At 42.9% G+C, this 13,507-nt stretch overlaps 1 protein-coding gene and 1 long non-coding RNA gene across 2 annotated transcripts; one reads left to right on the forward strand and one right to left on the reverse strand.

The window, feature by feature from the left end:
- Positions 1–7,585, forward strand: LOC100280261 (uncharacterized). Its single transcript, NM_001153189.1, is given in 9 exon segments — positions 1–113; positions 646–1,102; positions 2,748–2,967; positions 3,122–3,497; positions 3,635–3,742; positions 6,315–6,515; positions 6,609–6,707; positions 6,825–7,001; positions 7,086–7,585. Coding segments are annotated over 9 exon segments (1,860 nt in total). The 5' UTR covers positions 1–53; the 3' UTR covers positions 7,248–7,585.
- Positions 7,586–7,837: 252 nt separating this feature from the next.
- On the reverse strand, positions 7,838–8,838 carry LOC103626178 (uncharacterized). The gene is made up of 2 exons (XR_552752.4): positions 8,265–8,838; positions 7,838–8,153 (listed from the first exon to the last, which is right to left on the reverse strand). It is a non-coding gene; the product is annotated as an uncharacterized lncRNA (long non-coding RNA).
- Positions 8,839–13,507: the final 4,669 nt, after the last annotated feature.

Here is a 13,507-nt window from a genome sequence, read left to right on the forward strand (position 1 = left end):
CCAGAGTTCACAAAAAAATCACAAGCAAGCAGTTGCGGGTGTAGCTCGCAACAATGGCGACGAACCCCGGCCTCTTCACCGAGTGGCCGTGGAAGAAGCTCGGCAACTTCAAGGTAGCTCCCGCCTCCCGGCCCCGGGGCCCCGTCTCAATAACCTGCGTGCGTACGTCCATGGCACAGAGCGGGGGAGAAGGTGAAGGAAAATTAGCAAGTCGTCTTCTGCTCACCGGCGGCGTGCCATGCCATGGCAATCTTGGGCGCACGGTATATGGCCATGAGCGCGCAGTGTCGGAACATGCATGCACGCATGGACTTGCTATACATACATGCATGCACCGGCAGCCGTGAGACCATCTGTGCATGAGTCTTATGCTCCTGTGCATCTCATGTTCCGGCCGACCCATGAGCATGGAAGGAAGCCACCAAAAGTTCATTAATTTGATAGGTCGCGTGTGCATGGCTGATCGACTCTCCTACAGTTCTTTTGTCTTTTGTTTTTACTTCCTGAGAATTCATGGAGTCAATTCGCTAGCCTACAGATCAAGGTCGAGGTCTCGGTCGAGCAGTGTGTGCTGTGTGCCAATCGTTGTCATGGTGGCTGATGACGTACGCTCGTGTGTGTGTGTGTGTGTGTGCATGCACGCAGTACCTGCTGCTGGCGCCGTGGGTGGCGCACGGCGGCTACCTAGCGGCGACCAAGGGGTGGAGGGCGGCCGACCTGGGGTACGTGGCCATCCTCCCGTCGCTGCTCCTCCGGGCGCTGCACAACCAGGCGTGGATCACGGCGTCCCGCCTGCAGAGCGCGCGCGGCCGGCGGCAGGTCGTGGACCGCGGCATCGAGTTCGAGCAGGTGGACCGCGAGCGCAACTGGGACGACCAGATCCTGCTCAGCGGCATCCTCCTGTACCTGGGCTCCACCTACCTGCCGGGGGGCCAGCACCTGCCGCTGTGGCGCGCGGACGGCGCCGCGCTCATCGCGCTGCTGCACGCCGGCCCCGTCGAGCTCGTCTACTACTGGCTGCACCGCGCGCTGCACCACCACTTCCTCTACTCCCGCTACCACTCCCACCACCACGCCTCCATCGTCACCGAGCCAATCACCTGTAAGCAGAAAGCTTCATTTCAATAGTAATTAATACGCCGGCCAAATCGACGACCTGCTAGCTGCCACTAATCAGTCATATGCAAGGTGTCCTCGACCTCAAGCTTAGCTATCGTACACGTACCACGACGGAGTCAATTTATCTCATTTGCATTCTGAGTGAAACAAATAGGTTTAAACCATTATATTTTGAATTACAGACTTCGAACTACCTCCATCCTGAAAAAGGGTGAACACTTCAAGTCCTTAGTCCACCGTCTAAGAGGTTTGTCGGGTTCTTTTTAGTCACCCTCATTAAACTTTAAGGAGTGTTTGAATGCAATATACAAATTAGCTAATAGCTGAATTATTATTTAGCCAGTTTGAATGTCTTTAGCTAATTTTAGCAGCTAACTATTAGCTTTAATACATTCAAACATCTCCTTTAGTCCGTAGAAATCGTATTTGAAAGATCTATTTTAGTCACCCCATTTGGTATTTTAGGGTACACTAAAGTTTAGTAGGTGGCAACGAAACAGCCCCTAAAATACGACCAGATTTTTATGTAAAAGAGCATCAATATTTAAAGCACCAAATAAATATACAGCATCAAATATATCCTATAATGAATCTGATGACATTTATTTGCTATCATGAATAATACCAAATACTCTATGCGAGACTAACATGGCTTTGGCATGGTCCCGACATCGATCGACATCCAGAGTTCGGTTGTCACGTTCCAGTCTAGTGCCTGCATGCAACAAAGACAAAGACCTTTCGAAGGATTTTTACTGACCAGCTGAGTCGGCCAGTACTGGCCGATTAGTAAGGACGAGCAAATCCGGGGACCATTGGAAAGCCAAGCTGCTCAGTTGCTGCATGCAGCATGCCTACAGCTTCCACACAACAGAAGGGAATTAAAAGCAGATCGCGTGCACTGCCGGCCACCACGTACACGTACTTGTAACCGCCGAATCACTATCTCCGTCCGGACAGATAAACCCCACTCTATAAATCCGTACCACGTGGTTATATGGTGGTCTTCTTTATTACATTACACTCAAAACCGGCGTAGTGCAGTACAGTAGGTAAATCAGAATTAATGGTAACCCAGGGAGGTTACGATGGGAAGAAAGTAGGTAAATCAGAATTAATGGCAGAGTAGTTTTGGAAACTACTATTATGGCGCTCGTTCAAAGATGCAAAGCAGAGAAAAAGTACATGAACTAAGCATGCCTCAGCCATGGAAAATCATGTAATCGAAAACTCACAGTTTAATAGATAATAATGAATATTGGCATGTATATTCTTCTTCTCATCACCATTTGTTACAGAAAGGCTGTAATTCAGACATGATCGTACTTACTAAGTACAGCATCCATCTACACCTCAAAGCAATGTAAAAACAGGGAGATACGTCTTCTGCACTAAGCATACAAACAGGGAACTAGAGCGATCCACATGGCAAATAAAAAAACATTGTCAGACTTACAGATCGACAGATTTCTGAGGGAATATACCTGGTTCATGATCCTTCTCCAAGCCAGATACTTAATCACAGACCATTTCCTTCCCCAGGAGTTCTCAGACAACCCTCTTATGCACATCTATCTGTGTTCTTTTAACCCCCTTTGGAGATCAAATGTTACTGTTTTTTTGTGCAGCCGTCATCCATCCATTTGCTGAGCTCGTGGCGTATGAACTATTGTTCTCAATCCCATTGATTGTGTGCACCTTGAACGGAACTGCTTCAATTATTGCATTTGAGATTTACGTGATCTACATCGACTTCATGAACAACATGGGCCACTGCAACTTTGAATTGGTGCCCAATTGGCTCTTCAAATGGTTCCCTCCTCTCAAGTATCTCATGTACACACCCTCGTAAGTATCTCGTATCGTGTGTCGCTCTTCACATCTGATATAATTTGTTAACCAACGCAAGCAGGGTTGACTCAATAATTCATATTTTGTAAATTAAGTTATTTACATGATTCCATATGTTGTTCTGACTTCTGAGTATACAAATAAACTTTAGGTTTCATTCTCTTCACCACACTCAGTTCAGGACAAACTACTCCCTGTTCATGCCATTCTATGACTACATATATAACACCATGGACAAGTCATCGGACACGTTGTATGAGAAGTCACTCAAGGGAAAAGAAGAAACGGCAGATGTGGTTCACCTTACCCACCTTACCAGCCTGCACTCCATCTATCATATGAGGCCCGGGTTTGCAGAATATGCTTCTAGACCTTACACTGCCAAGTGGTATGTGCGGATGATGTGGCCGATGTCATGGCTCTCCATGGTTCTGACATGGTCATATGGTTCTTCATTTACTGTTGAGAGGAACGTCATGAAGAAACTCAAAATGCAATCATGGGTCATCCCAAGATACAGTTTCCATGTAAGAACCATAGTTAACTAAATGTGCGATGTCTTCTTGATATTTTTTCATAACAATGAGTAGGACCTCCAGTGCCAACAAAATCATCTTGTTTTAGAAATAATCTAACAGAATCACAAACTTTCTTTGTTCTGTAGTATGGATTGAGTTGGGAGAAGGAAGCAATCAATAGCCTCGTTGAGAAGGCAATATGTGAAGCTGACAAGAAAGGAGCTAAAGTTGTTACCCTCGGACTCCTTAACCAGGTATGTCATTTATTCGTTTATTAGAAGTAGACAGCACAAAAAGATGATCCTTCATTTAGATGAAAGAAGTTGCATGAATATGGATTATTAATCTGGAAGTATGAAAAGAAAATTATTAGTGTAACTGGACAAAATGCTCAAGTTGTATCCACTGAAATAGGCAAAAACCTAACAAAAAAATTATCAGAAAGGTGGCAATAGGCACTTGTTCCAAATGGTGCTTACATGCTAATGGATTATATAGAAATAGCATAGCATGGTCTCGTAGTTATCTCAAGTCTAAAGGAATATTCATCAGTCACAAACTCATTTTTTGAAACGAACCGGCAGGAGATCTGCCCGTTATATTAAAAAAAGAGGAGCCCAAGTGGCGAGGATTAAAATACAAAGACACTCCACAAAAGCATGACCAAGCCGAAAAAACACAAACACACAAGACTAATCTGAAAGGAGACTAGAAGAAAAACCAAGCTGAAACACACAAAACTAAAGTGATGCTAGGAGATTAGCCAGCTGGTTGGCTCCTGCACGTATCCAGGCTGATGCCTCAGATATAATAGATGCGAGAATCTGAGCACATGTGAAGGATTTGTGGTCGAAAATCCTAGCATTTCTCTCACGCCAGACGGTCCAATTCACTAGAATTAAGAGGCTTCTCAAGCCCTTCCTGTTGCAATCTTGAGTTGTAGCTAGGGACGTCCACCATTGTAGGACAGACTCATTGTGGTCCTAGTTACTTGGACTAAGGCCCTCCACCGCTGCCCATACAGCCACCTCTCCCCAAATCCGCTTGGTTAAACGACACTCAACGAAGAGATGCAATCCTGACTCCAAAGTTTGCCCACACAATGCACAGGTAGCGTTGTGGGGCCAATCCCTCTTCGCAAGACGATCCGCTGTCCAAATTCTATTTTGGATGGCTAACCAACTGAAGAATTTACATTTCGGTGGCGCCCATACCTTCCAAATGATCCAGTTCATATTTGTAAGCTCTGAGCCGAGGAATTGGGCAAGGTATGCTGATTTCGCCGAATACTGTCGGTCTTCTGAGAGTTTCCAACTAATAGAGTCGCAAATACCCGGTTGCAAGGATACTCTTCGCAAAATTGACCAAAGCCTACAGTACTCCACAATGTGTTGTTCTGTCACCTCAGCAGAAAACAGGTTGAGGTCCCTAATCCAAGTATGATTCCACAACGCTTCACTCAAAGATCCGTTCTTTCTTCGGGACACATTGAAAATGAGAGGCGCAATGTCCTTCGGTCTTAACCCTTGCACCCACGCATCATTCCACAAGGACACCTTTGTCCCGTCTCCCACCGAAATCGATGTCGTTGCTGCGAAGAGCTGTCGATCTTTTGTCGTGCAAGGGAGTTCCAAGGTTGTCCAGAACCTAGTTGATGAAGCCCATTCTTGCCACAGCCAACGCATACGCAGGGCCCTTGCAAATTTGGTTAAATGAAGGATACCCAAGCCTCCGCACTCTTTTGGCCTTGCGGAACGGAGCCAATTTACCTTGCATTTACCTCCCGTAATTTGTGCACACCCAGCCCAAAGAAATTTTTTCCTTCTCGAGTCAATTAGATTCAATATTTCCTTAGGGGCCCGTAAAGCAGAGAGAAGGTAGATTGCTTGGGAGGTAACGACTGACTTAACTAAAGTCAGTCTGCCAGCCATAGAGAGGTTTTTCCCATTCCAGCCACTGAGCTTGTTCGAAATTTTGTCAGTTAAGAACTGAAAGTCGCTCTTCTTCAATCCGGATGATGAGAGTGGGAGGCCCAGGTATTTTAAGGGGAAGGTAGCCCTTCTGGCCGACATATTCCTTAGGACCGCGTTGAGGTCAATGCCTTGACAACGGATAGGCACAACTGTGGACTTATGGAAGTTTGTCAACAGCCCTGACGCCTCACCAAATAGCCCGAGCAGCTTTAGTATTGTATCGACCTCCTCTTTTTTTGGTGCAATAAACAAGGCCGCATCATCAGCATACAATGAGAGACGAAGGCAAGGCGAGCGGCCCCTGATTTTGCTGAGAAGTCCCCTCTCTGTTGCCAGTTCTAAAATTTTCTGCAATGGGTCAATGGCAAGTACAAATAACAATGGTGAGAGTGGGTCTCCCTGTCTAAGTCCTCGACCATGAGACAAGGGGGGATTCGGGGCCCCATTAACAAAGACCCTTGAGGTGGATGTTGAGAGGATGGCTGCAATCCAATCTCTCCATCGAGAAGGGAAGCCTAGATGTTGAAGCAGCGAGAGAAGGTATTCCCATCGGACTGAATCAAAGGCTTTCGCAATGTCCAATTTGATGAAGAGCGAGGGTATGTTCATGCGTTGGTAGCGCCTCACTGCACTACGCACGGCCATAAAATTATCTTGAATAGTCCGTTTCTTGATAAACGCGCTTTGGCATGGTGAAGTCACAAACTCATGAAACCTCTTTATCATTTGTTCACTTGCCCATGATAGTGCTCATTCAGTGTAATCACCATCCACATGCAAGGCAGGTAATGAGTATATTAGCAATAGATTGAAAAATGGAAATAATAATTAACAATAATATATTTGTCGACAGGCACATAACCTCAACAGAAATGGAGAACTTTATCTTCAGAAGTGCCCAAAGTTGGGAGTAAGACTCGTAGATGGCACCAGCTTAGCTGCTGCAGTAGTTGTGAATAGTGTTCCTCAAGGCACAGATCAAGTTGTTCTCGCAGGGAATATTTCCAAAGTTGCTCGTGCTGTTGCCGCAGCATTGTGTAGGAAGAATATCAAGGTAAGAAATAAAAAAAATGCACATCTGATTCATTCTAATCACCTGCATAAATAAAATTTGCACTAATATGTACTCCCAACGCATTTTGCTCAGGTAGTAATGACCAACAAGCAGGATTACCATTTTCTTAAGCCTAACATGGCAGAAGATGCAGCTGAGAACCTTTTGTTTTCAAAGACAACTACTGCAAAGGTTAAAGAGACTTCTGACTGTCATCCATTTTCTTAAGAAATTCATAGGAGATGTCATGTAAAAGGCCATCAAACCTAATTGTCAAACAGCATCACCTGTTGGCCTCAAATTTTGTAGGTGTGGTTAATTGGGGATGGTCTAGATGCTTCTGAGCAGTTTAAGGCACAGAAAGGGACCCAGTTTATCCCATATTCACAGTTTCCACCAAGAATGGCACGCAAGGACACCTGCACCTACTCGACAACTCCTGCAATGGTTGTACCTAAAACACTACAGAATGTGCACTCCTGTGAGGTAAATGAGGTCCCACTGAACTGTAACTCTGCAGGCACTTTAATGCTTGATCTCATTGAGTCTACCAATTTGAAAACTTTGCAGAATTGGCTGCCAAGGAGGGTCATGAGTGCATGGCGCATTGCTGGAATGGTTCATGCATTGGAGGGATGGAACGAGCATGAGTGTGGGGACATCGTGCTAGACATGGAGAAAATGTGGTCTGGTGCTCTTCTGCATGGTTTCCGCCCTGTGGCTCAAGTTTGATTCTCCAGTTGCAAATGCAAGGCAGCACAATAAGTTATTGAAAGTTATAACATAATGCTCGCGAGAACTATGCTACATACATATCAGTATGTTGGTGTTCTGTACTTCTGTTTGTCCATGCTCTGCCTCTTATCACTTAAGACATCTGCTATCTATGAAGTTAAGATGAACTCATGTAGTGTAAAAACCATTCTGCAGAAGCAGGGTGAAAAATAGCATCTCTACAATGGTAAGAGGGGATGGGATGTAGTATATAAGTGAGTCTGATCTACTGCTAGATGTTTACTACTTTATTCACACCCTACGCTCAAAGATCAACGATGAATTAATTATGCGTCGATATTTCTCCATGCATCAATGCATATTTCAACAAGGAAAAGTATGAGAAATGCTATTCATTCTCCATGTAGAGATGTGGATGAAAGATCTGCTTCAATGCTTCATTTTGTTCATGATCCAGAGAAAGTAGAGATGTCATGTAAGATGTAACAGTGGCCCATATTGCCCATGACGAAAGGCAATAAAACGTGACCAACATATGCTCTGCTGGCACTGAAATGGAGTAGCATAGCACAAGCTCTTCTAAAACATGTAAGGCACAATTGCACAGCATACTAATCATTGAAACAAAGTACAAAGTATCAAGTATGGTATCTTATCATACAAACAAGATTGTTAAAATGGGGAACTTCGAAAACCTTACCTCAGTGTTGTAATCCTAGCCATTTATCAACTGTTTGCCAGTACATTCATCTAATTTTGGTTTGCACCATATAATGACTGTAGGCCATCATTGATAGTGACGACAAATTCCTACCGTTTCATCCTTGTCAAATTCCACATTAACATTTTCCTCGTTTTCTATTCTCCTGGCCACAGCACATTTCTGAATCGGAACATGCTGTACTTCTCGGGTTTTCTCACAGCACAAGGAAGTGAAGTTAATAGAAGTAGACCAAACAAACTCGCTTAGCAGGGAAAAAACAACACAGAATGCCGAGAGCGAAAACATCTCACTGTGTACGCCAGCGACGGGCGGAGCAGACAAGGCCGCGCAGACGGCTCGAAGAATTCCACGAGTGGCGCGATGATGCCGGAAACGGAAGCCGAGGAGGGCAACCGCCGATGCACGACATCTCCCCTCCTCTATAGACTACGGTGGTCGCCGCCAGCGGCCGCCGGGCCGGGCCGGGCACGGATGCACGGCGGCACGGGCGGCTTGCGGTCGGAAGGGCCCGAATGTGTGTGCGTGCACGCACGTGACGTTCTATTGCGGCCACGTGAGACGTGGGATCATTATTGGGGGGCTCAGATTATGGAGACGGGTACTACTAATTGTTCTTTTGCTCGATACCAGTAGTAGACTAGCAATATCATAATATGGCGAACGTAACTTTTTTCCTTTTTATATTTAAAAATAAACGAAATTTTAATACTATATTCTGACTTTCATATATTATGGCTATGGATAACTGCCGTACGGTCAAAGATTGACACGAACAAGGATGACAATAGATATGTATATGGATAAATAACCGCGGATAATTATCTATTGATATAAGTATTGTAGAAATTTTTGCTATCTAGAGTACGGGTGTGGATAGAGATGACAATGGGTACTCGAAACCCGATGTATTTTTACCTTATTAGGGTATGGGTTTGGGTTATTTTTCATACCCATGACTTTGTTAATGGGCATAAATCTATACCCGACGGGTTTATGAGTACGGGTTTGTTCCTATAGTATCTAAATCCGTGAACCTGTGGGTTTTTTAAACCCGACCAAACCTAGTGCATATTGTTATTTTATTTTATAAACGAACAACAAACTTGTTATCTCCCTATTTACTTCCTAATTTTTATCAAATGGTGAAATGTACAAGTACTTGGTGAGAAGTGTTGCTTGCTTGCTATTATAGTTTTTACTAGCGTTATATATGTGGTGGATGGGTAACTTAGTGTAAGGTCACTTGATCATACAACTTATTATTTGTATTTCATTCTTTCTACCAATAATTTTTATACCAAATTATGAACTCGTTGTTCATCACATAAATTTTGGACCATGATCTCATTAATCATTACGATACTTATTGATTATGAGAAGAACAAACATATTGGAGATGAAACCCGCGGGTAACCTGTGGGTACCAGCTAACCCGATAGGTACAGTTTTGGGCAAAATTTCAAACCCGTCATGGGTACGGGTTTTTTAACGGGTATAGATATTTTTCACGGGTACGGGTTTGGAATGGCAAAACCCAGCGGGTTTGTACCTGTTGCCATCTCTAGGTAAGATTTTATACACACGAGTATATATGGGTAACCTGACAGATAGAATTTTTTATGGGTACGGGTATGGAATGGCACTACCCGATGGGTATGTACCCGTTGCCATCCCTAGCCTCGACTGTCTCTATGAACCAAATTCACACCTTCGTTACGGGTTTAGTGATTTCAATTCATAGATTGGGTGGGATTTAGTGAGTTTAAAAACAAATAAAAAATCTTTTATAATTTTATTCCATTTTCATCTAATATACTAGGGTAGAAATATCTGAACAAGACCTCATGAATTTGGCAGGAACCGGTATCCAATGTAAGGGCATATACAACCCCATTTAATAGGGGTCTCTTGAGGGATCTCTAAGGGGTTAACTGCAAAAATACAAGATACGAGCTCTTTGAGCCCGTCTCTACACGATTCTCCATACACATTATCTCTTAGCTGGATTTATGATTTAGAAACTCAGGGTTGTACCATGTTGTTTCTTGTACTTAGAAAATTGTTCCATCGTCTCAGAGTTGACCTCATTTAATATGGGGTCTATTACAGAGTCTTTAGGGAGCTAATTGAAAAAAGTACAAGAGACAGACTCTTCGCCAAGAGCCGTCTCTACACGATTCTTCATATATATTGTCTCTTAGCTGTAGGGGTGAAAACGGGCGGATACAGACGGATAGTAGCTCATCATGTATCCTACCCTAATGTATTTAAAACGGATTTGGGATCAGATACGGATAGTTAGAAACGGGACGGATACGGATACAGGGAGCGGATATTTATCCGGGCGGATAAGTGACAGATACGGATATTATTTGGTCGGATATAGAATACTTGTCGGATAATGCATTAGTTGGTTATCATAAAATATTCTTGTTCGACCACGAAATTGCAAGTAAATTATCAAGACTAATAAACATCTTATAAGAAGATAATCTCAAGTTCTCACATAAAAATGGTAAAGTGAAGTATTGATTATGTTGAAACTTGGATACTTAGAGTGATTTCACGTGTAACTCACGCAATAAGTGGAAATAAAATAGAAGAAACGTCTACATAAAATCATCAAAATATAATTAAATTCATAAAATACACTAGTTTCGATCCAAATTTGCAAAAATGATAAGTGAAGTATTGATTATGTTGAAACTTTTATACATGAAGTGATTTCACGTGTAACTCACGCAATAAGTAGGAGTGGAATGGAAGAAACACTAACATCTTGTGGGTTTTATAGTCCAAATGTTTTTGAGAACTATATGTGGATATGTGTTGTGTATCCGTAAAAATTTATGAATTGTTTGGGCTATTTGTGTATTATTATTATTTTATATAGAAAATCATCAAAATGCACTTAGATTCATAAAATATTCTAGTTTCACTCAAAAATTGCAAATAAGTTAAAAAACTAATAAATATTCTATATGAAGATAACTCAAGTTCTCACATGAAAATAATAAAGTACTGATTATGTTGAAACTTTGGATACTTAGAGTGGTTTCACATGTAGCTCATACAAATAAGTTAAAGTGAAATGAAAGAAACACGTGATTCTTATAGATTTTATGATCCAAACATGTTTATGGTTATATATGAACATATGTTGTGCCTTCGTAAAAAATTTTAAAAAAATTGAGGCTATTTGGTGTATTATTAATTTCTTGTTGTAGGAAATCATCAAAATACAATTAAATTCATAAAAATATTGTAGCGTCGACGAAAAATTGCAAAAAGTTACCAATACTAATAAATAGTCTATAAAAAAAATAACCTTCAGTTCTCATATGGAGATAACTTGAGTCCCCACATGAAAATGATAAAGCCTATTAATTTGATATAAATTTGGACACTATTTCAATGATTTTGACCTAAAGATGTGTTTAAACAAAATTGTGATGTACTACAAAGTTATAGATCTCTTCGAGCTCTATAATTTTCATATAAACTTTATTTTCATCCGATTTCATATGTAAAAGTTATGATTTTATAACTATATTATTATGTAGAAAAAGAAAAAACGGGTCCGACCCGAATATCCGGGTATTTACCGGGTAGTATTGACTCCGTATCCGACCCGAATCCGAAGCTGCACTATCCGGGTATTACCTGTATCCGTCCCGAATATAAAAATACTCGTATCTGTATCCGAAAAAGGGTATTTGCACTATCCGTATCCGGTACCTGGCGGGTATACCCGACCCGTTTTCACCCCTACTTAGCTGCATTTATAATCTATAGTCTCTAGGTTATATCATAGAGTTTTTAACTGTTCCATATCGTCTTAGGATTGTACATGTCCTAAACCAGCTTTCGTCCTGATATTTCTAATGCTACTAGATTGCTTGTTAGAGCAAGGGTGACATCTCTGCAGGAAGTCCTCAATTTTATTGTATTTTTAGTGGCTGAAGGTTTTCATGGGGTTTCCTGGACTGTTCAGTGCGACATAGTTCAACAGTTCATGCTTGGTGCCTTGCCTCAGGACAAAGAGCATGTGCCTCCATATCCTCATAATGGTCATCAACTTCCAGTGGAATTTTTTGGATTGGGGCAGCCTGTGCCCAACTTCCAATTTGACCTCAACATCCCTCCCACTGGTGAAATTGAAGAAGATGTTGTGAGTAACAACATTGCTGATGATGGTTGGGACCCATGGCCGGCTGAACAGGTCTAGCAAGAGCAACCACCTGCACCAGTGCCAATTGCCAACAATGAGGAGGAACAATTTAGTTATCAGCTTTCCGGTCTTGAGGACTTGCCTTCAGATGAATCAGTGGGTCTTTTCAACGATATCGTTATCCCGCAAGCAGTCCACTTCCCTCAGGAGGAAGTCCAAGATCAAGAAGTTGTTGTGCTTGCTCTACCAGCGCTCCCCCCAGCGGATCCGTTTTTGGAGGGAAATAACGATCAGGGCGAGGAAAATTTGAATCTGAATGCTGATGAAAACATCATTGTGGGCTGCATGACTCATATGGATCAGCCCTCTCAGGACCCTTCCTACGAAGATTTCATGGCCAGAAAACGTTTCTCCTCCTGGGCTGAGCTTTGCCCCCCAATGCAAACCTCATCCCCGTTCCAAAACTATGGGCAGCTTTCTTTATGGGCCTGCTTATGAGGCCGGACTCTTTTGAGTGGGCCAAAAAAATTCTGTTGTTGGGGGCTCTTTCTGCTTTCATGGAACCCAACATGGAAGCTGTGCCTATTAAGATCCCCCCAAACGCTTGCTTCCCCCTAACCAGGATCCACTTGTGGATGCTCAGTCCCCTGTGACTTCTGAAGCAGTTAACAGAAAGAAACGTGCAGCCTTGGTCGACACTGAAGTGAGAAGGAGTGCAAGGCTCAGAGAAAAGGCCAAAGGCTTTAAGCCTTGTTTTGGAATAAAAAATAACTGCTCGTGCTGTGCTGGGGCATCACCGCCATCTCTCTCCCACATGACTATCAAGAAGTTGGGCACTGACTTCTGCAATGTTGACCCCCACAAGTTGAGCCTTGATGCTTTAAATAACTCTAGGTCCTCCAGTGCTGCCATCCAGAGGCCTCGTTCCTCGTCTTGCTCCAGGAATGAGCCAAGTTCTTCGTCTGAAGACCAGAGGGAGGCTTCTGATATGGATGATGACACGGAGTCTCATCCCTCAGCGGGGCTGTAATGTGTCGTCGTCTCTTCTGTCTCAGCTTGGGGCTGCTGTGCCGCGGTTCTTGACATCTTTTGGTTTAATTATGTATCACAACAAAACTACTCTTTATGTTATTGGGCCTGTTGTGACCGCTATGGGGACCACATCAAACTTTTCACCAATTTATGTCTTATGGGTGAATGGCTCGAACTTTCTGGGTTCAAAGAAAATATGGGGTTTATTTAAGGGATTTTTACAAGCGTGTCCTTAGTCTAGAGGTTTTGCTTAGTTCTACCCTTATCTGTATTGTCTACTCAGTTTTCCCCTTCAACACACATTTTGTGCTCAGCATTCACATCACGGGG

Source organism: Zea mays, chromosome 5 (assembly GCF_902167145.1).
Source record: "Zea mays cultivar B73 chromosome 5, Zm-B73-REFERENCE-NAM-5.0, whole genome shotgun sequence".
Lineage (NCBI taxonomy): Eukaryota > Viridiplantae > Streptophyta > Magnoliopsida > Poales > Poaceae > Zea > Zea mays.